The sequence below is a fragment of the Rutilus rutilus genome, assembly GCF_951802725.1.
Source record: "Rutilus rutilus genome assembly, chromosome: 21".
NCBI classification, from domain to species: Eukaryota; Metazoa; Chordata; class Actinopteri; order Cypriniformes; family Leuciscidae; genus Rutilus; species Rutilus rutilus.
The window spans coordinates 9498587-9525687 of record NC_140226.1 but is presented as its reverse complement, the minus strand read 5'-3'; the positions used below and the strand labels follow the sequence as shown (position 1 = coordinate 9525687).

Genomic DNA, 27101 nt, shown 5'->3' with positions numbered 1-27101 from the left:
CTGGGCCGTCTGACCAATCAGAGCAGAGGAGGCTCTCAAAAGGAGGGATTTAGAAACTGAATCTTTGAATGAACCATTTTCTCTTTGAGAAATGTGATGTGCATGTATATTATGAGAAAATTAAAGTGTTTTTCTTTTTTTTATATTGGATGCTTGTAAACCTATTGTAGTTGGAGAAACAAAACAAATTTAGGAACCTTTAAAACAGCATAATAGGGGCACTTTAATATAATTTTTAAACTTAAATCAGCATAAATTGAAGCAAAAAAATACCATGCTGAATAATAATTATAATTTTTTAAAATAATATTATAATGAGGGTTTTCCCCCACATCCAAGTCATGAGATTTTTTTTTGCATGACAGTAATGAAAAATGGTGTGAAAATATGTTTAATTGTCATTAATCTCACACTGAAACAATAACAACAACAACAACAATAAAAATAGTCCTAAAATTTTGGGTGGGGTGAAATATCACCTGGTCATGTTCTTGAGATTTAATGAGCTTCACAATTTCAAATTATAATATCATTTTAAAATGTAAATCAGCATAAATCGAATCCGCTACCACGAAAACAGCCATTCTGGAAATATTATAATGCTTTTTCCACATCCATGTCATGACATTTTTTTTTTTTTTGCATTACAATAATAAAAATCATTAAACTAACCTCAAAATGCAAAAAGCAACAACAAAAGTAGACATATGTAGGCCTAAAATAGACCTGGACTTTATGAAATTTCCTGTGAAATTCACAATTTCAAATGATAATTTAATAACATTTTAAAATGCTTTGATTTGTATTGAAACATTTTCGGCTTCGTCCTGCATATCTACAGATTTCACAACAATCAAACAGTGGTTGACAAAAAGCCACAGATATTCTTAACCTATACTCTAGACGAACATGATTTGAATTTGACATACATTGCAGAACATGATTGGAATCTCAGCATGGGCTCAGTGTGTTGTGTGTTCAGTGTGAGCACTGTGATTATTTTGAGGTCTCACGCAGCTGCTGTGTTTGTCCTGACAGCGACTCGGCTCGGCTCTGCTCCACTCACTCTCTCACTGCTCCTGCTGGTAAGTGTGTCCTCACGTCTTTATTGTCTCATGCACTGCTATCATAGTTTTTTAAATGTGAATTGGTTTGACTGGATGTTTGATTGCCATACTGTAAAAGTAAATATATATTTCAACATGTATTGAGCATGAAAAGCATGTTTTAGTGTAACACAGCATGTTTTGGGCTGAATTTCTGAGTAAAGGTCGTGTGTGTCTGTTGAATCCTACTTTGCAATGCATGAAGGGTCATTGTAGGCTTTTATTTATTAAATGAGCAATGCAGTTTTACAACATATCATTTGAACATTGACATGCTGAAGAATAAGCAGACAAGTTGACCATATTAAGGGTCTCTTGAAATAGACTTCAGGTCATGAACAGGTGCCATGTGCTTGTGAAATCAGGGGGTGTTATCAGCCTGGACTGAGTGGCTAAATTTAACCAGATAAACAGGGGAAACAGACAGTTGCTCTGTATTTCAGGGGGTAAACAACCCTAAACAGCTCTTTAGAATAAGTAAGAATTAAATCAATTCAAAGCAGTCATCTCACAAGCTCTAATGTGCACTTTAAATCTCCACTTTTAAACATATAAGAGATTTTTTAAGGGAACTTTTCTGACCCATCTGATGATGTATTCTCAATACATAAAAAGCTTTAGTTTTAAAGTATAAAAGTATGTTTATTTTTAAATAATTTATGAATAGTGATACAATCAGGGAACTACAACCTTATATAATTCAACCTAGAAAAAATCACTACTTGGTATGTGTAGCATACTATTTGTTTATTACAAAACATTCTGTTTCATTTCATTAGCATCATTCCAAACATTATTTGGGAAAATATATTTTCCCCAAAAAAGTATTATTCAGTTATATATTATAGTTACATATACATATAGTTATATATAAATCCAATATTTAATTAATCAGCAATTGTATTAATCAAAGTAGACTCACTTCTTTTTTCTTCAAAAACTGAAAAATCATTTTCATCTCATTAAACAATATCAGTAACACTTTACAATAAGGTATCATTTGTTAACATTAGTTAACTACCATGAACTAAAAGGAAGCAATAAAGCCTATTCTTAAAGCATTTATTAACTTTTGTTAATGTTATTTCACAGTGCATTAATTAACAGATACAAATTTTGTTCTTGAAAATGTATATTACAAAAATAAACATTCCTGTAAATAACAATAAATATAATAATAAATATAGCTGCAAGTAGCAATTACCGGGGTTCAATCGTTTTAAAGCCTTTGAGCACATGCGTAAAAAAATATTATGTTTTATTTAGCAAGCATGTAACTACTTAAATCATAGAAGGAAAAGACTATTTTCAGCCAATACAGGCAATTTTAATGTTTTTTAACAGTAACTGCTCTACTTGTGGCCCCATCTCTGTAAAAGTTTGCATGCTTCTTTAGAATGGCGCGTATGTACAACTAATTTTGTGAAGTTCTATGTACAGCAGACCATTTTTCAGTCATTTAAATGTAACTTTGCATAGGAAATATATAACGTTGTTCACCTTTATAACAGTTAAAGTGTCCATATGGCATAAAAGTTTCCATTCTTTAAAGGGATAGTTCACCCAAAAATGAAAATTCTATCATTGTTTACTCACCCTCATGTTGTTGCAAACCTGTATGAGTTTCTTTGTTCTGCTGAACACAAAGGAAGATATTTGGAAGAATGTTTGTAACCAAACAGATCTCGGTCCCCATTGACTACCATAGTATATTTTTTTCCTACTATGGAAGTCAATGGGGACCGAGATCTGTTGATTACAAACGTTCTTCCAAATATCTTCCTTTGTGTTCAGCAGAGCAAAGAAACTCATACAGGTTTGGAACAACTTGAGGGTGAGTAAACGATGACAGAATTTTCATTTTTGGGTGAACTATCCCTTTAACTCATTTTCCAACACCTATTTACCAGTTATTCAGAGCTACGCGCTTGAACCCCTAATAATAACAATAAACGCTGTAGAAGTGTTGGTCAGTGGTTAGTTCATGTTAACGCTAACAAATGAAACCTCATTTTAACATTTTACCGTAATATCCAATCTTGTAATAAAACACAAGATGAAACATAGTTTGAAGAAGTTTCATTTTGCATAATTTAGTAGTTCCTAAACCAGGAATCATTCTTATACAAACAACAATCTGAATAAAAACCTTGTAAACGGCTACATTGTTCAATCTAAAAGCAACAAATTCATCCCATCATCTTTCACTGACTCTGCCCTGTCTCAATAGTAGAATATCATCAGGATGGAGAGCTGTTCACAACCTACAAATGGAGACAGCAAGGCTAATGAGACCAGTGACCTCACTGAGGATCTGAGTCAGCAGCTGGAGGACATTATCAACAACTATCAGGTGAGCGAACAGCCAGGTGAGCCTGAGGATGTTGAGGAAGAGGCTGTTCCAGGCAAGGCCAAAGAGCAGAAAATGGAGAAGAAGATGCTTAAAGGCCTCGGTGAGTCAAATATCACAAGATATTTAACATGTTACTCGGCTTAAATCACTGGCAATGTGATTAATGATAAGTCAAAACAAGTACTTCCTCTTTATACTGCTTATTTTTCCCCTTTGCTCAATCAAACAGTGTGACCAAAGTAAATTGTGTCAATAATCACAGGGAAGGAAGCCATGCTGCTCATGCAAAGCCTGAATAAACTGGGAACACCTGAGCAGAAACTAGAAGCTCTCATCAAAAAACATGCAGAACTGGTGAGTACAATCATTAACAATGTTCCGAATTTGAAACATTAAAAAAACGTTTTAACAAGAAACCTAATAAAAACAATGTATTCCTAACATGCTGGTGTACTGCTGCTTAAGTAACTTAGACTTCAAGGGTACTGTAAATATCCACATATGCATCTGGAAAAATCAGCCCCCTTTTAATTCATTTTCACAGCTTTGTGAAACCATTTTAAGTATATTAAGAAACAAACAGGCTTTACATACGTGTATAAAATATATTTGATTTCAGTACAGATTTATTTAGGGTTGTCCCATATTAGACTGTCTTTATTGTACATGTCCAAAATTAATGATTTAATGAATTCTCTAAGATTTTTTTATTTTTAGCTTGTTATATTCAAATAGTTTTCTATATATGCAGTTTTTCTATTTCTGTAAACAAAAGAGATCATAACAACATTGTTTGTGCAAATTACTTGCAGCTGGAAGAGCACCGTTCAGACCAGAAACAAATGAAGGTCCTGCAGAAGAAACTTCTCCAGGTGCTGAAGGAGAAGGATCAGCTCCAGAGTGAACACAGCCGAGCTGTTCTGGCCCGCAGTAAACTAGAGGGCCTGTGCAGGGAGCTGCAAAGACACAACAAGACGTTAAAGGTGCCAATATCATCCAATCTCGTGGATATGATAGTGTGAAAACATCTTGTATTGCTTTAAACACTGATATCTACTAATGAGCACAAATCAAAACATGCTCGACAATAATAAAAAGAAAAAAGTGTGTCATAAAGTGGTAACAGGTTTAACCATTAGTTAACTATATTTGTTATATGAAAGTATTTCTAAAGCATTTATCAAATCACAGTTAATGTTAATTTCAACATTTACTAATACATTGTTAAAATCAAAAGTTGTGTCTGTTAATATTAGTTAAAGGTGCTCTACACGTTTTTTAGGCCGAAACATTGTCACATACAGCAAAGATCTCCACACTATCCGCTAGCTGCCTGTCCCCTGAACACACTGTAAAAAAACACGGTCTCTGTAGACAGCCCAGGCTCCACAAACGGCAACAAAAACAAACTGGCCCAGCCTGGACCACGAAACATAACAAACAGTGTTCCAGCCAATAAACGACAAGAATGATTTAGGGGTGGGGGTTGGGGGGTTAATGCGCGTACACATGGGTGTGGCGAGTGGAGGAGAGAGAAGCATGAAGAGGGAAGTTAGCTAGAGGAGAGATGTCCTAGACAATGACAATCACTAACGTTAGAATTATATTCTCTTGAATTTTGATATGGCTGACACATGACCAAAGAGACGACGTTCCGATGAACAAATTGCAAAGAAGAGGGAAAAAGGAGAAGGAACACGCAAAGTCACGAATTTACATCGGAAAAGCACGGAAGGGAGGGGGAGGGGACGGGATGAGGAGGAGGGAGGGTCGAGCTAGCCTCCGTTTTGTTTGACAATACTTCGAACGTCAACAAGAAGTGACGTCACCCAACATCGCTTAGAGCACCTCTAATGGACCTGGGCTAACATGAACTGAGAATGAACATTTGTATTACATATCTACTCTCACTCTGTTTCCTCTCCACCAATAAGCTGGTGTGTGGTGGGTGTTCTGACGCAATATGGCTGCCGTCGCATCATCCAGGTGGTTGAGGAGATTCCCCCTTCTATGTAAAGCGCTTTGTGCAGAGAAAAGCATTATATAAATGTAATTAATTATTAATATTATTATTATCTAGTTCAGTCATGAAACTTTAGAGGGCCCAGGCTGTGGTCCTTTACATGCAATTTGCAAGCTATCACATCATATGACACAAGCTGATTGGCCTCTGCCGATCTTGCAGCAAATGAGATTGCTTGCTCAACATTTAAATAGTCTGGTTCATTGTTTGCTGCATGCTCTGAAACTCCCCTGGGTTTTTTTTACTAGAACTCACTTCTTTACTAGAACTCACATCTGTCTGATGACGCTTTTGGTGCAGGAGGAAACCCTACAGAGGTGTCGTGAAGATGATCTCAAGAGGAAGGAAATCACCACGCATTTCCAGAACACGCTGACGGACATCCAGGGCCAGATCGAGGAGCACAGCAGCCGCAACAACAAACTGTGCCAGGAGAACAGCGAGCTGGCTGAGAAACTCAAGGACATCATATCAAAATGTGACCAGCGAGAGGCGGTACGGAAAACCAACAGGAGGTCACTCTGGTTTGACCTGAGATCATATCATTCCAATCAGTGATATTTTACTATCATTAAGATCCTATTATAGTTTACTGTATATATATATATATATATATATATATATATATATATAAGGATATAAGACAAGAATATAAGGATATACAAGGGAAATTGGGACATTTTTCCTGGTCATCTCAACGGCAAAATATTTTCCTGAATATATTTTCTGTTTTCATTTTAGTTAAATAGTAAATTTGTATTTTTTGTCATTTTCATTAACTTGCATTAAAAAAAAATTTGCTGTGTAGTTTTTATTACAGTTTAAAATAAGTTTAATTAGATTTAATTTCAATGAATGTTTTTTTTAATGGTTTTAGTTTTAGTTAGCCTAAATATAATAACCCTGTTCTGAATAAAGTGTTTCAAACCTAGACGTCTTTAAGTAGAATGTGGATGGAAGTATATAAGAATAATTTAAGAATAATTGTATAATCGTGTTTTTGGCCTTCTTGCAGAATCTTGAAAAAGTGTTCAAGCACCGAGACCTGCATCAGAAATTAATGGAGACAAAACTTAACAAGGCCAGCTTAATGCTCAAGGAGGCGGAGGAGAAACACAAACTGGAGAAGGAGCTTGTGAGTAAAATATCGAATGCCCTCAACTGCAAATAGTAAATTTGCATTGCATAAATGATCTTGCAATACAGTACGCTAATTTATCTTGCTGCTATTTTGAATCCAGAGAAATATAAACCATAAATTAAACAAATTTAAGCAAAGAACTTAACCCCTGAAATATGTATATACTATTTTTTCTGGGACTATTTAACTACTTCCGATCTATATGTATTCTCCAGTTACTGAAGCAGACTGCAGAGGCCAAAATACAGGTGAAACATCTGAAAGTACAAGAGTCTGATATGAAAGCCCAGGTACATTTTCATCAAATATTACACATCTCTAGTTTTTTTTTTTTTTTTCTCTAATCATATTTGTTCTCAAAATAACTCACTTGTTTTCCGGTTAGCTTGCTGTATATTCTGAGAAGTTTGATGAATTCCAAGGAACGGTCTCTAAGAGCAGTGGTGTGTATGCCAGCTTCAAACAAGACATGGACAAGGTGTGTATCCCTGACACATTTCTAGTCACTTTATAGTGGTAATTATACAGTATTATTTTTCAACGTATAAGAAGAACATTGAAAAAATAATAATATTGTAGAAATATCGCAATTAACTGTTAGTCAATAATCAAATAATATACAGTACATGTAATCTTTTTTTTTTTTTTTTTGAATGCATCAAATTGCTTTGTTGAAATTTGTTGAAATTTTATACAGTCTTTTTACATAAAATGCATCATATTAAGTATGTTTTTGAGCTACTAAGGGGCATGGGGTCTCTCAGTTTCAGGTTTTATTGTTAATTAAAACTAAAACTATTAAAAAACTTTTTGTTAGATGAAATAAATGTTTTCTCAGTTTTGTTTTTATGTTGCCTTGGCAAATAACAGAAATACATTTAAGTCGAAACACTAAAATTACAAACTGCAAATGAATAAAATCTAAAACAGAACTAAAACTAGCACTTAAACCTGAAATAAAATTGATTAAACCTAAATAGTAATGTTTAAAAAACAATAAAACTAATAAAAAACAAAACAAAGGCACATGACAAAATTACTAAAAAGTTCAACAAAATTTTAAATTAACATATAAAAATGAATGCCAATTCAAAATATTAGATAGTCCAAATGCAGAACCTGATTTCACCAAATGCAACACGTTCCTCCTTAAAGGTCCCATTGCATGAAAATTTCACTTAATGAGGTTTTTCCTCGAGGGACATCATGGCTTGCAAACGAGCAAAGCATGGCAGTTGCTCAGTGTTTGGATGTACAAATGAACACAAAGGTATTTTTTTAGTTCCTTCATCCGAGCCTCTGAAGAACCAGTAGGTTATGTGAATTTCTGTGTAATTGTTCAAGTTCAGACAGATAATCTTTCTCTTAAAGTCGTTCAATACTGTTTATGCATCAGTAAATCAAGCCAGTGACTAAACGATCAACTTCGTCGTTTCTCTTAGTAGGATGAAAATAATCTTACTTAAACTGTGTTAATATATTAATATATATACAGAAAGCGATCAAAGAACAATCCCTTTCCAATCGCCCAAGCTGTCAATCACACAGCGCGAGTTTATCTGGACACTTGCCAAAACTCGTTATGAAATCAATGACGCTGTTACACTGCACAACGAAGCTCTTACATCATGTTTGCATTGGTGAAAGCATTAATGAGAGTACAGAAACTGCGTTGCAATGATAAAATCTTCATTCACATGATCAATACAACAGGCTGTCATCTGCTCAATGCTCATCACTGCAACCTTTTATGTGATGGGAATAGATCTAAATACTTTTCACGATTCGTTTATCCCGATAGCTGTAATAGTAAAAACGTATGATAGCAGTAATAGTAAAAGTATTCGAGAGAGTTCCACATGTATTGCTAGCTATTTCATATGCAAGCATGTCAGCCAATCACAGCAGTGAGCGTTTACACTGAAGTCTCACAGCAGACACGCCTCTTCAAACAGAGCGTTCAAATCAGAGGCTAAAATCAGGCTAGGAAATATGCCTTTTATTTCTAAATTATAACAACTTTTGATCTAAAAAACATACTAACATTATAAGGGCACCCCAGGAAACATTCTAAAATAATAAAATAATCCATGCAATGGGACCTTTAACATCTCTGTTTATCCTGGAACAACATTCCAATCAACCAATCAGATTTGAGAGACAAGTTTACAGTTTATGTGAAGATTAGGGTTACAAGCAACGTTATGTGCTTCTACTGTTATTCACCTATCATTTCTCTCTGATTTTAAGGATAACTTATGGGTAAGGGTTAGAATATGGTATGATTAGCATTACATTTCCGGACAGGAATGTTGTTCCAGGATCAACAAAATATGCGTCTTACTCTGCAAAATCACGTCGTCTAATACTAAAATAACACTAAGCTAAGATGTTGATTTGTATTACAGATGGCAAAGAAGATGAAAAAGTTGGAGAAGGAGGCAATTGGCTGGAAATCCCGTTTTGATGGCTGCAATAAAGCTCTTCTTGATATGGTTGGAGATGTAAGTTGCTCAGTTCATACATCATAAATCAATTTTGTAGAATGTAGCGAACCATCTCTGAATATTTAATGTTTGCAACTAAACAGCTAGCTGTACAATAAGAATCAAGAGAATGAATCTCGACACAATGTTTCAGTATTGCTGAAAGTGTAGATATGGATCAATATGATCATGGTTGTTTCATGCAGAAAGCACTGAAGGAGAAGGAGATTGAACTCTTAAGCATGAAGAATCAGAAACTTGAGAATCTCTGTAGAGCGCTTCAAGGCGAGAGGAAAACACTGTCTCAGAAGCTCAGTGGATCCGAACAGGCCGGAGCCGACGATGCGGTGACTGCTGCGTCCGTCACTACAGAGAAAGCTACAGAGGCAACCGAGGAAGTTCCAGTAACTAAAGAGGAAGAGGCAGTCTCAACAGAAGTGGTCAGTCAAGATCCAGAAACCCCCATTGATCCAATCTGTAAGTCTCCCGCAGAAGCAACGCCGCTGACCAAAGAGCTCTTCAACCTGAAGGCTGAGAAAGCTCGGCTACAGGAGATCGAGGCAGCGTTCACCATTCGCCGCCACATGCCGCCAGAGGCTTGCGAGGACTCAGACATCTGTGCTGAGAGTCTAGACGACGCTCAGGGTGAGCAACAGGTCGGAGAGGAGCTCAACTTCACAGAGGAGATGCAACCCCTCACTGACACACTGTCTGAAGAACATCAAGAGCTCAGAGACAAAGACATGCAGTCGGTTGATTAGACAGACTAATCCAAATGTCAATTTCTCACACATTCACGAATAAAGTTTATTCTACATCTTTGCGCATCATGCTTGTAACTCGATGTTTGAACTATTACACCATACATGCTTGTAGTATTATGTATTTCAAGACAGCATGAGCGATGTGAGGTTAGACTAACAACTCTGAACTTGTGAAACGGTGACATGGTGCATTCATTTGGAGAAACTTTGATGCAACGTTTTGGAAAGTACAGACAGAGAGAAGATAATATTACATTTTCATACTAAATCATTATTGGCTCTTTATTAACTTAGATATAGCATTTCTCTCTCTCTCTGCATAGCCCATTTGGCACATATTTAACACATAGACTGTAAAAAAATATGGACATAGCGTCACCTATAGGTTTCTGAAGAGCATTTTTGAAGCTCACTGTGGGCCATCACCATCTTGGCAGACGTCAAGAGATCTCACTAAAAGCAAGGCTTTATTCTTATACTGTAAGGGAACGAATGCTGACTAAATACTCTTACAAGAAGCTCATTCCTGTGAGAGTGATGTTCGTTTTTGGAAATCACAATGGGGTGATGAGGTTCACTTTAGTCATGGATCTAATCACTCCGCTGGTGTTCTCATTTTGATCAACAAGTTTAAAGGAGATATTGTTGAGTCTTTGGTTTCTATAGGAAGATGGGTTATTCTTGTCACTAAACTTGATAATGCTACTTTTATAATATGTAATATTTATGGCCACAATTTAAGTTCTGCCAACAAGTGTCTTATTTCATCATTACAGGGGAAAATTGAAGCTTTAAAAAATAAATATCAACAGGCGTTTATTATTATTGCTGGAGATTTTAATGTTGTTTTAGATAATTCAGCTGACAGATTTCCTCCTAATAGTAATAACATTATGTACCTTGTGTGATCATCTCCATATTGCAGATGCATGGCGCTATTATCACCCAGATGTTAAGGAATTTACTTGGAGTAATAAGTTTCTAACCTCTAAATCTAGACTTTTTTCTGATTTCTCAACAGATACTATGTGTTTGATGTCAGTCACCAGTATGCTCCATTCTCGGACCACTTAGAAATTAAGCTGAATTTACCTTGCGTGGTTATTGGAAGTTGAACAATACTCTGCTAAAAAATAAAAAATTCAATGATCAGATCAAGGGATTAGTTAAAGAAATATTTAAAAAAAATGAGTTGAGTCACATGGTGCTAATTGGGAATTTTTTTAATTTAAAGCTAGATCACTGGCTATAAATAGAGCTAAGGCCCTAAAAAGTGGTTAGTGCTGATAGAGAAGCCAACTTGTTAAGTAACATAAGAGAATCTCTCTGTTACAGAAATTAATCAGTTAAAAACCTAGCAATTAGAATTAGACCAGTTATTTATGGAAATAGTTACAGGTGCCTTCGTTAGGTCCAGGGCGAGATGGATTGAAGAAGGAGAGAAAAATACAAGCCTTTTCTTTTCACTTGAGAAAAGGAATTTTAAAAGGAAAAGCATTTCTGCTTTGCAAGTTAACAATTCAGTTTCCAAACACCCTGAAGAAATAGAGAATTTTGTCACTTTTGTCAGAGAAATTTATACTCCTCTGATTTTCAGGCAAACCAAAGCGAGTCATACCTACATCAAATTAAGAAATATACCGCAAATAAGTGATGAATTTAAAGGTATAGTGGAGGATTTTATTTTTCCGGGTGGATCATCAAGACTATTGGTCCTCCTAATTGTCAATCATTCTGGTGATATGTTTACGTAAGGCCGTCGTACGTGCTTGCAAGCAAGTTGAAGTCCTGAACCTTCGTCTTGATGATACTAAAAACACATTCAAAATTAATTGGTTGAAGAGATGCTTGCTTGGGTCAGATATGGTATTTTATCCCTAATAATATATTTAAAAGGGTAGGTGGCCTTTCTTTTTTGATGAAATGTAATTACTCCACTGGTAAATTACCAATTAAATTGGCAAGATTTCATCAACAAGCTCTGTTAGCCTGGAAACTGGTTTACAACAACAACTTTTCCCCACACAAAACCATCTTATGGAATAATTCAGATATTAAAATTAGAAATAGATCAATCTTTTTTTGATAAATAATTTGATAAATTGATAAATAAACATAATTTTTATTGCTGATCTATTCAACTCTAATGGTGATCTGTTATCTTATGAGAGTTTTATGAATACCAATATCCTGTCCCGTTTAAAGAATTTAACTCTGTTAACTGTTATAAAGGCTATTCCAAGTGGATTAATATGTCTGATGAAAGCTTTCCTTACCCATGAGTCATGTTCTAAACAACTATCCTTGTTATGTTTGGGAGGTGTTTTGCTTTTAAGTAAAGATTGTAATAATACATTTATCCGTTAACTCTCAATCAAGAAACTTATTTACTCCAAAGGGAAAATATAGATAACATTCAATGGAGGAAAACATGGTTTCTCCCAATGAAATATTGCAATAAAATGAGAGAAGTGCATTTTAAAATTCTGCATAATACCCTTGTAAGGCACTTTTGTCCAAATACTGTGATTTAGCTGATGTATGCACCTTCTGTAAGAATGAAAATGAATACATCTGTCATTTGTTTTGTAATGTCTCTTGTAATGTTTCATCAATTTTCTGGAATGATTTGAGCTCTTATTGTTTTTCTAAAGTTAATATGAACCGTAATCTACGCATTCAGGATGTCATTTGTCAAATTTTCTTGTTAAGTGCAATTTCAGTGGTCTTAAAGTGGTCACGAATTCAAAACTGTCTTAGTTTAAGCAAATTTAGCCAAAGCACCGCCTCCAAATTTGTGCCAGTCAATCCGATGACAGTAAACTCGAACAGGCAGCAGGGAACGTTCTTTTGATTGATTGGCAAAAAAAAAAAAAAAATGGCAGGCTGCTGTTGTAACAGAGACAGCTGATTTCTCATGACAACTGTTTGAGTGATATCTGTCAGGTAAAAGGCACATTTGATGCATTACAGCACCTTTCATAAAGTTTCTGACTATGTTGTTTCCTCATGTTGTTTTGGGGACATTAATATTCAACAATATTATTGATCTGCCTTACTTAAGGTGAACGATCACGCAATTTTCTTCGACAAACACACTTTGTTGTATTATTTTAATGTTATCACTGTGAAACTGCTTTGATAGCCTACAATCTGTATTGTAAAAAGCGCTATATAAATAAAGGTGTCTTGACTTGACTCACATGACGCGAAGGAACATTGATCAGGTTCTTAAGGTTTTTTAACTCCTCCTTCGCAGCCCTTTAAAAGCTTCACTCTGAAGACCACACTTGGCAACAACATCTTCATATCTTCAACTTCATATGAAAAAATAAACCGCTTCCACCAACACTTGAAAAGATGTCTAATTTCGATTAACTTCTGACAGTTCCCCGCACTGGCCCGCGCGCGGCGCGTTTAGTAAATGCGTGAAGTTTGACGCGCTTTGGAACGGGAGCGCGCTCACATGTAATATTTCTGTCGACCGGTCCATATTTACCAACAGCACTCATCTATCCTCCTGTAATGAAGGGTGGACCTTTAATGAGAACCGGACCACCATTGTAACAGAGGTGAGAAAAACTACCAGCTCTGCTTTAGAATTGACTCAAAAGTGAAGTGAAAATAGCAAATTATTGACATAGGCCTATATCTGCTTGCAATGTTTTAAACACAGCTCATTATAACGTTTACTATATATAGATGTGTAGTTGTGTTTGTTACTTACATTAATAATCTGAATGTTGTCCTCATGTATCCTAGTTTTCATTGGTTTGTGAAGACTCATGGCTTGCAGACCTGAATCAGGTATCCTTAGCTGTAGGGTTCTTTATAGGTGCCTTAGTGACTGGATACCTAGCTGACAGGTTTGATCAAATGCTTTCTGACCATCTTTCATGTTTCAGTATGTTTTGTGGTATTCTTCAAAAAATCGAATTGTGTTTACTGTCATATTTGTCCTTGGAAATAGTAAAGGTAGTTAAGCGATCAAATTATTATTTATTTTTTACAGGTTTGGAAGAAAACCACGTTTTATTGCATCTATATTCGGCCTTGGAGTCTCTGGGATGTGTATTATTTTTTCTTATTATTACCCCCTGCTCCTGTTCTTCCGATTTTTGCAAGGTTTTTTCGCCAAAGGAGCATGGACTGCCACATATGTGTTAAGTGAGTACATAAGATGCCTTTTTATGTGACTGTTGAGAACATGAATTAACATCAGATAAGAACTCTCCAGGAGTTAAATAAACAACATGGTCATTTAAAAAGATACAGTTGAAAAGCAATATTTTTTTCTGAAACAATAGTGTACTTTGTGTATAACTTACTGATATGTTTACAAAAACGCAGTTTTGAGGTTCTAGTATCTTGCACTAGGAGCATGAAGAACTGCAGACCTGTTTTCTTGATATATTTAATTTTTTTTCAAAACAGTTATCGAATTCTTTGGATCAAACAACAGGATATTTGTCTCCGTTATGACCCGGACGCTGTACTCGTTGGGTTTGGTGCTCCTTCCTGCTCTTGTGTATTACATTCCTTCATGGAAAAACCTACAGCTGGCCATGACTCTGCCAACATTCATCTTTCTGGTCTATTACTGGTAATTGCTTGCGATGGAATGATAACATATTTGTGAATATCTTCAGTCATTCTACATAAGTTATTGGTATTCCATCACATATCATTTACTGGATATGGCAAACATTGATGTGGTCACAGGGTTATTCCAGAGTCTCCCAGATGGTAACTGTCACAAAGGAGGACAAAAGAAGCTGTAAATATTATTGAAAGCATTGCCAAGTGCAATAAAAGATCGATTCCTGAAGACTTTCAAGAGGTAATTTGACACTGACTATTTATCACTCTCTTTGTTCTAGTACAGTTTATCCAATGTTTTTTTTTAATGCCTTCAAATCCTTCTGCATGGGAAGTTCCTACATACAGGTATGAGTTTGGAATTCATAATTATGATATGATGTGACAATTTCAAAGACTGCTTGTTAAGAGCAAAGCTTATGCATTAAGTGTGTTTTTGCTGTTCAATTATACATTTTATCCTTCTCATGCTGCCGTAGTATGCAAAATGTAGTTTTGATGTGCAAGACTGTCACTTTATAAATAACAGTGCGTCTCAAATAAGTAATCATCTGCACCGGAGTCTCCAGTAGTCTGGAAAATGCTGCTGTTATGTATTTAACAGGAACTATTTTGTATTAATTTGTTTAGATGGATCTTCTGATAGAAAAACAAGAGGAAATCATACACCCTTCATATAAAGATTTATTTAGGACTCCTAAAATGAGGAAGCACACCCTCATCTTGATATATGCATGGTGAGCTTTCTTTATGTGTCCTTGAATACATATTTTTATGCTGGTATTTAACAATATCAAAGTATAAAACAAGCAAACCATTCCTGCATTAGACCAAGATCACTATAGAGTGATGTTTAAGGTTTTTGTTGCATTATCTTCCTGAAGGTTTACTGGTGGTGTGGTGTTCCAGGGTTTGGTGTTACGGTTAGGAATCACAGGGGATAATGTTTTGCTGGATTTCCTCATCTCAGCTGTGGTGGAGCTTCCAACTGGAATTATATTTTATTTTTTAGTTGACTGAATTGGTAGACGTCACCTCATGGCTACAGTCAATTTTATTGGAGGGGCCGCTTGTTTGGCTGTACCATTTATTTCACCAAGTAAGCTACACCACCAGAAATTATTCTTAAATGATCATAAAGTATCCTTAAGTCTGGTGTTCACAGTGTTCATCATTCTATTTTTCAAGATATTTCCTGGCTCAAAAGAACCATTGCGATAATAGGAAGACTGGCTGTTGCCATTGGGAATGAGACTGTGAACTTTGCCAACACAGAACTGTATCCAACACCTCTCAGGTTTGAATTATTTATCAGTCTATATCAGTCAAGGAATATTAAACAGAAGTATGTTTATGCTGTTGTAATATTGTCTCAAGATCATGGTTGGTTGGCACACTGTTATTCTAGAAACTGTGGTAAACATAACTTGACGATACCTTGACGTTTTGTTCTACAACGTAAATTACTCACATACCAAAAACGTGAAATTTGATGAAGTTTATATTTGGAAACTGTATGTATGTGTCACAAGTGAGTGGCTGTAGTGAAGCATATGATAATATAATCCCACTAGAGTAATCTTTAATTACAAATCTTCACCAAAAACACAGGGGACAACTCTCATGAAAAGCAACCACAAACAATGAACATAAACAAGACTGAACAGAAAGAACTCAGGGATTAAATACACAGGAAGGGTAATCAACTGAAATCACCTTTATTTATACAGTCAAGTCAAGTCACCTTTATTTATATAGCGCTTTATACAATACAGATTGTTTCAAAGCAGCTTTACAGTAATAACAGGAAAATAATGCATTTCGACTGTTGTTCAGCTGAAGTCACTTCAGTGTTGATTACAGAAACAGATGCATGGAACTAATTGTTTTACGCAACGTGTGACGTCGGAAGTAGCGTAGCGTAGCGTAAATATCAGCAGTACGTCGCATTACTCACATAAGTTGCGCTTTACACTTAAGTGGACTCCGTATGTTCGTTTGGCTGGAAGCTAGTTATTTTACTTTACAAAGTTTTAAATATGGATATTTTTCTTACACAAACTCATCGCTTCACTTCAGAAGGCCTTTATTAACCCCCTGGAGCCGTGTGGAGTTCTTGTAATGGACGGATGCGCTTTTTTGAGCTTAAATCTGATGGTTGCAATTAGTGATGTAGTACTCGAGTCCGGTCTCGAGACTGATTTCTGCTTTCTCGGACTCGACTCGGACTTGTTCCTTCAAAGACTCGGTCTTGACTCGGACTCGACCCTTCAAAGACTCGGTCTTGACTCGGACTCGGCATAGGCGGTCTCGTCCCCATCACTAGTCCACTAGAATACATACCACTAGAAAATTTTAATTTGCTCTGCATGTCCTAACTATGATTAAAAAAGTCAGGGTGGGCTTAACATGTTGATGACAGAGCAGCACTGTTGAAGCAGTTTAGAAAAATAGGTAGAAGATGATGCATGTGGCAGGGATTTTTTTAATGATAGTAAAAGCATAGTCCATATTAAGACGTTAAGACTGCTCCTCTAAACAATTCCCAATCTAGCTTAGTCTGTAGGCCTAACTGTTGATTATTAACTGGGGTGATATTAAATCATGAATATGAAAACTGACATGTTTTTATGGTCTTGGTCTCGACTCCTAAAGACTCGGTCTCGACTCGGACTTGCTTCCTCAAAGACTCGGTCTTGACTCGGACTCGACTGAATTTGAAAACCAACGGACTCGGTCTCGACTCGGACTCGACCCTTCAAAGACTCGGTCTTGACTCGGACTCGGCATAGGCGGTCTCGTCCCCATCACTAGTTGCAATCCACTGCCATTATAAAGCTCGGAAGCGTCAGGGTGTTTATTAATATAAATCCGATTGTATTCGTCTGAAAGAAGAAAGTCATATACAGCTAGGATGGCTTAAGTATGGAAGCTTGTCTCCGCCACAAATTAAAACATTTTACAAGATAATTGCGACTTTTTATCTCACAATTGCGAGTTTACATCTCGCAATTCTGACTTTATTTCCCAGAATTGCGAGATATAAAGTCAGAATTGCGTGAAATAAAGTCGCAATTGCATCTTATAAAGTCAGAATTCTGACTTTTTTTCTCGCAATTGCGACTTTATAACAAGCAAATTATGACTTTATATCTCGCAATTCTGACTTTATAACACGCAATTGCGACTTTATATCACGCAATTCTGACTTTATAACACATAATTGCAAGTTTATATCTCGCAATTCTGACATCTTTTCTCAGAATTGTGAGATATAAACACAATTGTGAGATATAAAGTCCAATTCTAAGGAAAAAAAAGACTGCCTTTTTTTTTACCTCAGAATAGTTTATATCTGACAATTCTGACTTTATAACATGCAATTCTGACTTTATTTCTCAGAATTGCGACTTTATATCTCGCAATTGCGACTTTATTTCTCAGAATTGCGACTTTATATCTCGCAATTGCGACTTTATTTCTCAGAACTGTGACTTTATTTCTCACAATTCTGACTTCATATCTCGCAATTATGAGAAAAAAAGTCACAATTCTGACTTGATATATCGCAATTGTGAGAAAAAAAGTCAGAATTGTGAGATAAAAAGTCGCAATTATTATTATTTATTTATTATTCAGTGGCGGAAACAAGCTTCCATACTTAAGGGTGAGTAAATCATGGGTAATTTTCATTTGAAAGTCAACTACTCCTTTAAGGTTTTTCAATTAAATATCCCCAAAGTCACACCATCGATCAGTACCATAACGATCACTCAGAACAGCTGTAGTAATATCATACCACTGACAGCACATTAGCAACTACATAAGCATAAACGATGAACCACAATGCATAAACGATATCAAATGCTTATATAACATTCAAACTTTAAATCACTCTTTAAATTGCCCAAGTATGTAAACTTTATGAGAATTAAATCACCTTCAGACCATCAAACTGTTTGAAACTTTCATGTGAGTTTATCTTGAAGAGTATTGCTTTTCTAGATTGGGTTTTTGTTTAAATATACATTCAGTTTTGTAATTTACAGTAATTTTTGTTACCGGTTTTACAGAAACTTGGGTGTACAGATTAGCTAGTATTTGGCAAGAACTTCCCCTTCTTGTCTATGGTGAGAAGTCTTTCAATTGCAGAAATGATAATACAAATAATTCCATTGTGTTTGTTATCAGCTGTCACGATTCTCTCTGTCACCATATACAGGGGCCATGTCTGTTCTGTACAGTGGACTAGTGATGCTTTTACCAGAAATGAAAGGTGTTGATCTCCCAGAAACTGTGGATGATGTGGAAAATATGAGAAAGTAGGTCAAGTTCTCTGTTTTTAATTCACTAATAATAGGCCATTTATTAGTTTAGCCTGTTAATAATATCATATTTTCTTTAGCAGGCCCAGACACAAGGAAAAAGATGGTGCTCAGTTTCCTGAAATAAGCATTGTTCCGATGAAAGCTATTGAGAGAAGTGACAATAAATGTAAACAATAAATGTAGTCATAAGATCTATGGTAAATAATATCATATATGCATACAAAAGAAATGCATATATGCATTTCTTCAGATGCCTTTAGACCTTATATTTTTAAATATGACCTATTCCTATACCTTTAATGCTTTATTTGCTTTTTTGATGTTTATTTTTTCTTTTGTTCTTTAAATGTATTTCCTCATATTTGATATCTAATGTATCTAAGTGTTAATATATTTTCAGTGTTCTGTGTTCCTGGTGTTTCTTGAAGCTCTTTTATATTCATGCTCAAACTTCACATCCAGCCATCCATAAAAATCACTTTTAATGAAGAGATGCTTTTAGAGACACACAATAGTTTATGTTAATTAACATGTTGATGACCTATAAATTCTATTGTATTATGTTATACATTAGTGCATGAGTCTGAACAAAAGGTAAATTCATTGCATTTATTTTTGGGGCATGTTCAGCAACACCCAATCTAGTCATTCTAGTTCAGAAGAGCTATACAGATTTTGTAATATGTTTTTCGCTGAATTTCAGTTTACTTAAGTGTATTGGACGATAAAATTTAGTTTACAATCAATTGGGCACTAAGAATATTTCTTCTTAAATTAAGCTTAAATAGAAAAAATAAGACTCTCCCCGTTTTGTACATCAGTGTTGCTGTAGCCATTACATTAGGGCATCATGGGAAATGAGGTTAGCCTTTCAACTGCTGTGTGTTAATGGGACAAACAAACCTGAACAATCAACCATCAGTCTGAATGTTTAACAGAAAAAAATCAGTGCCAGGCATTTGATGTAAGAATAGTGTTAAGATTAGTGAACCTCAGCAAACTTCCCCCAAAACTAACATCCCAAATGAAGCTGACACACTGGCAGAACCCGGTGTCCTGTTACAGGACACATTAAGACTGATAAGACTTTTTACGACCCAAAAAGGAATTTGCAGAGAGTTGTGACTCTCTCTTAATTCTTGGTGAAAAGGAGAAACAAACCCTTTTAATCCTATATATTCTACATATAACCACTAGAGAAATGTATAAACATGTTTCTAATTTTCCCATTTCATGATTTTTCTTTTATGTAGTTTGGCTTATGTATTCATTCAACTCTTTTGGAGTAATGTTTCAGACTTGCATTCTATGGTTAACCAAAATCATGTGTAGCATGTGTAGTCTCTATAAACTCCAATCTTCGTCCCTCATTTGTTAATATACATTACATTTTGCTAACTTTGTGACACATTAGTATTATAAGAATCTTGAAGATTCTTTTGTTAAACACCCAATCAAATGACATGTTCAAGGGCCTGCTTGAACAAAAGGTTGTAAAGAAATTCCCTCCAAAGGGAACAACTTCTTATTGGCTCAGAACCCTCCAGAGGGTGTGACATCTTCACGCTTTAAAAATCATTGAACACAAGATCACGGCTCTTAGTCTCTTAGTCCCTTTCTGAAATCCTGATGTGAAGATGATGCTGAACTAGAAGTTTTCTAAGGACCCCCAAGCTTGTGCCAGGCTGTGGCCTTGTCTTTCCATTCACCACTCACACTGGTTCTCTCTCATCAAGACAACATCAGCAAAGATCAAATGGAGCCTCAACAACTTGCATCAGGACAGTTTAATTCAAATGGGCGAGACATGCAAGTATTAAACTTAGTCTCATTATTTGATACATTAAGTATCCTTACCCCTTTTTAAGAAGGGCGTCTTAGAACTAAACTGATGGTTTGCTCAAGGCTGTTGATCTGCTGAATTTCAAACAATGCTATAACTTCTTGCTTTCCTGTATTCTGCTTCAGCTCCCTTTCCCTTGGTAAACTGTATGCATGTTTGTATGTGTATGTTAGAGTAGTTTTAAGTTAATAGTCTAGTTAATAAAATCTTGTTCATGTCACACGTAAAGTTGTCCGTGTCTCAAGCTCATATACTGGAGTCCCTAATCATAGATTTTGACTACAGGCTCTGAATAGTATTGAACAGTATATTACAGTATATTATTCAGTATCTGAACAGTATATTACATATACTGATTGGCTTCATCACTGTCTCCTCTCCACCAGTAAGCTGGTGTGTGGTGGGCGTTCTGGCGCATTATGGCTGCCGTCGCATCATCCAAGTGGATGCTGCACATTGGTGGTGGTTGAGGAGATTCCCCCATCTATGTAAAGCGCTTTGAGGTCTCAGAAAAAGCGCTATATAAATGTAACGAATTATTATTGTTACAGTAAGAAAGACATTTCCCATGCCCCGGAAATGTACATTTCTTAGAATTAATACAAAATTAACAGTGTTCACAGCACAAACAGGTTAATTGATTGTAATATTAATTTTACTACATTAAGTTAATTCTATTAACTGATCCAAATATTCATAATCAATTATAACAAGTTATTATTGATTATTAATATTTCTTAGAGCTAATTTACTACACTGGTGTGCTTCCCGAGGGGAAGACCCATAGAGATGCACAGTCAGGTCAGTGCTGTCCTTCCTGTAGGAGAGGCTGGAGGGTTGGCCTGTCCCCTTTCACCCTGAAAGTGTATGTATCTGCCATAGCAGCACATCATAAAGCAGTGAGTGGCAAATCGTTAGGGAATCTCGACCTGATCATCAGGTTCCTGAGAGGTGCCAGGAGGTTGAATCCTCCTAGGCCACGCCTTATTCCCTCATGGGATCTCTGTAGTCTTGCTGGCCCTTGAGCCGCTAGAGTCAGTTAAGTTGGATGCCCTCTCATTGAAAACGGCGCTCTTGACCACACTCGACTCCATTTTGAGGAGGTTAGGGAAGGTTGGGGATGTGCAGGCGTTCTCTGTCAGCAAAACGTGTCTCGAGTTTGGTAATTTTATGAACCAAGTGGTGAACTTGCAAGCACTGCCTCGAGACGAGGCAGACCCAGCCTTATCGTTGTTATTGTTGTGTTCAGCACGAGCCCTGCACATTTATCTGGACCGCACACAGAGCTTCATGAGCTCTGAGAAGCTCTTTGTCTGTTTTGAGGGACAGCAGAAGGGGAAGACTGTCGACTGTCCCGAAACAGAGGTTGGTCCGCTGGATAGTGAATGCTGTAGCCTTGGCATATGGCACAAGGCTGGCATGCTCCTTTGTAGTACGATCACACTCCACAAGGAGTCTGGCATCATCCTGGGCATTAGCCAACTGCGACTCTCTAACAGACATCTGCAGAGCAGCAGGCTGGGTGACACCTAATACCTTTGCTAGATTTGAGAATCTCAGGGTTTAAGTCAGTTTAATCATGTGTGTTGTCAGGTACGGACATTTAAAAATGCGGACAACTGGCTGGATTTACCTTTTGCACACACTGCCTTTCTCCTTCCTGAGGTTATAATGTGCGCTTTTTTGTCTACGTGAGTTCCCTAGAATGGTAAACCCTTGGTGTATTTTAACTTTCAACACCTTGCAGCAGTCAAATTTGGTGGAGGAATTCAACACCAGGGTCAGGCCATATACTGGGCTAGGTGCTCCATATATAGTGATTCCCTGATGGTAATCCCATATGATGTGTTGTACATGATACGGTTTCCCTGTTGGTAAACCCGTGTCTTCCCCTAGGCAGAGCCCCGTCTCTGCCGCCAGTTGCTGCATTTGTAGTAGTTCCTCCCTTTTTAGGTTGGACCTACTGCAGGGACTTCTTCCCATTTGTGGTACTTCCTGGAGGGAAGTCCACGTGATGTATTTCCACATGTGAACCTCCCAAAGGGCAGTATGTGGTCTCCATAGTGTTCTTTCTCACACTTGGGAGGAAGAACGATTCCTAGGTGCCCCGGTCTACAACAGCTGTAGATTTTTTCCTCCCCAAAAAAGTAGAAAAAGTTCAAATGGAAATTGAGCTGAAGGTACCTATTAGAGGTCTTCACGGGTCCACTTGGATCCAGAAACGTAAGGTCCGACCCGAGACCCAAGCGGGTTAAGGTCCAAAACTTCGACGAGTGCCTCGGACACGGGTCGTGTTCAATATAGAGGCCTGGGGTCTCGGGTAATTTAAAAAGAATGTGCTTTTTCCGAATGGACACGAAACGACCCGAATTCTTTTAAACATATTGGTCATTTACCAAAATTGTATTATTACAATTTTAAAAAATTCTCTGCCAGCGTTATAATCTCACTTTTTCGAAGTTCTCTCTGAATCCGCGCTTCTGCGTGTGTTGGACTACAACACAACGAGAGCCGTCATCATGGATTAAAATAAACTTTAATCGTCTTATGGTCAGTTAAATAACATCACACCAATAGTTATAGGACTTAATGAGGTAACAGTGATGAGTAATTGACGTTTAAGCACTTTAGCGCGTCCATGTCAAGTGAATTTTTGAGAAACGCTCGTTAAAGCCACTCACTTCATTACACTGTGTGCATGCAGGGCTTTTCTTTTTTGTGTGCAGATTGCAGAAGCCCCTTCGTCAGAGATGAGGTAAATATCTCTGCAGACAACACTAGCGAATCCATGATTTATTATTAGGCCATCGATTAAATTTTTATCAATCTATAGGCTATATGTTTATTTTTCAAATCACTGGTCAAAATTGAAAGCCAAACTCAGAAATAACTTGTATCCACCGGCAGGCAATAATATAAAGTAACAAAAAAGCTAAATCAGTCAGCAGAACACCAGGATTTTTCCTGACTGGCTGCAGGCTGTGCACACGTCAATCCTGTTTACGTTCGGGTCCATTCGGGTTTGAAATGAATTGCAGTCGCGTCGGACTCGGTATAACTTTATCGGGTCTGTCTCGGGTTGGGTTTTTCTGTTAAAAAAATTATTTATGCACGTCGGGTTCAGGTAAGAAGTGATTTAGGTCGATTCGGGTACATATTTTAGGACCCGAGAAGACCTCTAGTACCTATTTGCATTGTAAGTACTCTCCTTTCGATCCCTGAGTGGTACAAAGGACTACACGGCTTAAGTGGGGGCGCTGGATAGGTTATGTTGCCGCGATTGCACTGGTTTGCCTACATCTGGATTGCCAGGACCTCGTATCTCAGTTCAGCAGTTGTGGCATTTTCCATAGGGACCACAAGTGTCAGCATTTCGACACCACGTTGAAGTGACTGACCGATAGGGAACGTCTCGGTTACTATTGTAATCTCCCGAGACATGGTGTCCCTCCTGCCACAGCACTGAAGTTCTGAACTGCCTGCTGAAGTGGCCAGGACATACTCTCGGCTCCTCTGCACAAACCTGAATGAGTGGTTGCGTGCTGCCACCTTTATACCTGTATGTCCGGGGGAGTGGCGCATGCAAATTCCACTTTCCAATTAAAGGTGTTTGGTGCTCCCAAGTGTGACCCCCTAGTGTCAGCATTTCGACACCATGTCTCATTCCCTCCATCAGGGAAGAGAGGTTACAGTAGTAACTGAGACATTCTCATCTTGTGCAGAAGTGCCACAGACAGTCAAAATGCTGCATCTGTAACTGTATGAGATAATATAGTCCTTAAGTTTCCTGCTGACATGTTGGAACACTATTCGGTTTTTAATGCTTAATATAACATCACAATAAACATAACAAGTGGAATACTCATACGCTTTGAAATTACTACTGGGAAATAAACTGATTTATTAATAAATGAAAAGTCTTGGAATAATTTAAAAGTCTTGTCAAGTCAAGTCAACCTTTTATAGCACATTTAAAAACAACAGAAGTTGACCCAAAGTGCTTTACAGATCAAGCAATACTAAATAAACACATTTTACTACAACATCATTCTATCAGCTTCAAAAACCCATTTCATGATCTATTCAAAAGCTAAAGAAAACAGATACGTTTTTAAAAAAGACTGTAAACGTGGCTTACTTGTGTTGCCGGGTTATTGGTTTGCATGTAAACCGGGACAACAGGTTTGCAGTTTGCATCAGGAGATTCCCTAAGGTCAGCATTTCAATAAGCTGATTTTTGTGAGTTATCAGCATATTGGTGTGCATGTAAACATACTTATTGTCACATAACATCACATTTACCTCAGAAAAGTCATTCATTGTCCAAAAACTCATTAGTCAGCTAGAAAAGTTAACTCCGAGAGGAATATTTTGCTTAATATATGCACTATATTGCATATTCATTGTATTTTTACTTAACCTGTTCTTCAATATATGTTTGAGTAAATCCATTTAATGACAGTCATCTTTTTTTAGAATTAGAATTAGAATACTTTATTGTCATTGCACAACTGCAATTAAACTAGAATTCAGTTCCTTGATGACACGTGGGTAAAAACTGTTCAGGAGGCTGGTGGAGGTGCATGTCCTAAGAGACTTTCTTTAGCCCCTTGAGGTTAGAGGAGGAGTCTCTTCCATCACCTTATTCCGCCCCGCCCACTTTTACTTCTGTCCAGTACTTCCGTTGTAAACCAACTTCCGGTTTAGCGGACCCTCATTCAATTTCGATGAGAACTGCAGAGAAGTCTCACTGATAAAATGTCACATAAGATAAGCTAATTTGTGCCAAATGTGCTATGTACGTGTGTATCAACAGCACAGCAATGCACTGTTTCTCGGGGTAATTTTTAAACGACTTTTAGGTGTTTATATGACCCGTCTGCCTGTCTGATCGCAGCCCGGCCGATGTGTAGTGTTTAGCCTACATTAGCCACAAACATCTAACGTTGTAATGGTCTCACTACAGGACACATACACATGCTATACCTTGTTTGAAAGCTATGGTCCTCTAGAATTCAGTCGCTGGATTTATTTTACAGCCATTACTTGTGTTAGAGATCAAACCATAAGAAATTGCAGCTAGCAGTTAGCTAAGCTAACGTTACCCTCTTGTTCATCTAGTTGAGGCTCTACTTTCTTTCTAACACCAGTTCGTGGCTATTTTAGCGCAATTTTCCACCGGACAAAATTGCGATTGTTAACTCATGATTTCTGTTCTGTCTGTGCGCACCAATCTTGCACTTCTATCTACTCCTCAACCAGACCACCTAGAGACTTCGGGTTTTCGGCATTATGTTATGTCCTGGAAATTCCAGAAAAAAATCCGTTTTTTGCAAATTTCTCTGCAACCATAATAGCTATCGAGTTGAAACAAATTGCAATCAATAGCTTCTAAAATTTAAAATAATATTAGAAAAAAAGAATTGATCAAAAATCTTTCCTTTATGCTACAAAAATTAATTAAAACTTTATATGAAGAGAAATAAGAAAAATATTGCCTTTTCACCTATAAAAGTATTGTTGTATATTTGGAGAAATATATAATTATCATGAGTAATTATCATATGTTACTAAAATATTTCGCCAATACAGAATACAATTCCTATTCATTTTCCACTGAAAATGGAAAAGTGACATTTCTTCACCGAAACTAGTTCTAATAAATGCACGATTTAATTATGTGTGTTTTGGGTGTTATTTTCGTGCGATTTGGGGTATTTTTATATTTTCTCTTTCATTTACTATCTCTTAGTGTTGTGATCCCATGACGTGAGAAAATTGCGCTAAAACACTCACAGAGTTTTTATTACTTGTTTTCTCATCTGTTGGCTATACACTGCAAATGTATCTGGTGATTAAGCAAACAAACTGTGGTGTAATAATGTTTCAAACTTTACATGTAGTAGTGTTTGTGCACATCTTCATAACTAAGTAATAGCTATTAGAAAGACACAGCTATTAAATAATTTGATTGTGGCATTGTTTCAAAAGCTTCAAGTGAAATATACTTTAGTACGTTGCAGCAGTTGTTAATAACCATAGGCCAACGCATTTGGCTATAATATTATAGTCTATCTACATATATCAAGACAGATAATAACAGATTGGACCAGGGCAAACAAAGCGCTAAGTAGCTAAACCAGGAAGTGAGATTACGCGCATGGCGCCACCCAGTGCTACTTCCGGAATAAGGTGAATACACATGTCCATAAAGCACGCATGGAAATGCGGTCATAACAACAAAAAACGTGTTTATTGATCACAATCTCCGGTTTACTTTTTAAAACAAAAATACAAAAAAACCATCCAAGAAAACGCTATCAGTGTGAACAGCGATACCATAGCATGCGATTGAAGAAACTGTTGCTCTCCACACTCTCTGCCAAACAATTCTACTCAATTATTAACACCTGCACTCACGCACTGTAGTGACGCGTCAAGGAGGAGGAGCCAATAAA

The 27101-nt window shown here is 36.8% G+C and overlaps 2 protein-coding genes across 3 annotated transcripts; both read left to right on the top strand.

The window, feature by feature from the left end:
• The first annotated feature begins 964 nt into the window (after nucleotides 1-964).
• txlnbb (taxilin beta b) lies at nucleotides 965-11035 on the top strand. 2 transcript variants are annotated; one of them, XM_084394050.1, is made up of 10 exons: nucleotides 965-1085; nucleotides 3337-3559; nucleotides 3722-3813; nucleotides 4272-4442; nucleotides 5783-5977; nucleotides 6498-6617; nucleotides 6839-6913; nucleotides 7009-7101; nucleotides 9032-9127; nucleotides 9316-11035. In XM_084394050.1, the coding sequence occupies exons 2-10, from the start codon at nucleotides 3352-3354 to the stop codon at nucleotides 9868-9870; spliced, it is 1605 nt and encodes a 534-aa protein (XP_084250176.1). In that variant the 5' UTR covers nucleotides 965-1085; nucleotides 3337-3351; the 3' UTR covers nucleotides 9871-11035. The 2 variants fall into 2 exon arrangements, with proteins under 2 accessions (XP_084250176.1, XP_084250177.1); XM_084394051.1 differs by having other exon boundaries at nucleotides 970-1085; nucleotides 3340-3559.
• Nucleotides 11036-13251: 2216 nt separating this feature from the next.
• On the top strand, nucleotides 13252-19443 carry slc22a3 (solute carrier family 22 member 3; the record flags this gene model as incomplete). Its single annotated transcript, XM_084394163.1, is given in 15 exon segments — nucleotides 13252-13275; nucleotides 13278-13445; nucleotides 13636-13739; nucleotides 13886-14040; nucleotides 14308-14476; nucleotides 14596-14620; nucleotides 14624-14713; nucleotides 15103-15209; nucleotides 15357-15489; nucleotides 15493-15571; nucleotides 15661-15769; nucleotides 18546-18557; nucleotides 18559-18602; nucleotides 18695-18794; nucleotides 18878-19443. Coding segments are annotated over 15 exon segments (1419 nt in total), but the record flags the coding sequence as incomplete, so codon positions are not given.
• Between the last annotated feature and the right edge of the window lie 7658 nt (nucleotides 19444-27101).

Coding starts and splice junctions, on each gene's coding strand:
- txlnbb (XM_084394050.1), top strand. CDS start 3,352: ATGGAGAGCTGTTCACAACCTACAAATGGAGACAGCAAGGCTAATGAG. Junction 6,914..7,008: donor AGTCTGATATGAAAGCCCAG/GTACATTTTCAT, acceptor TTTTCCGGTTAG/CTTGCTGTATATTCTGAGAA. Junction 9,128..9,315: donor TTCTTGATATGGTTGGAGAT/GTAAGTTGCTCA, acceptor TGTTTCATGCAG/AAAGCACTGAAGGAGAAGGA.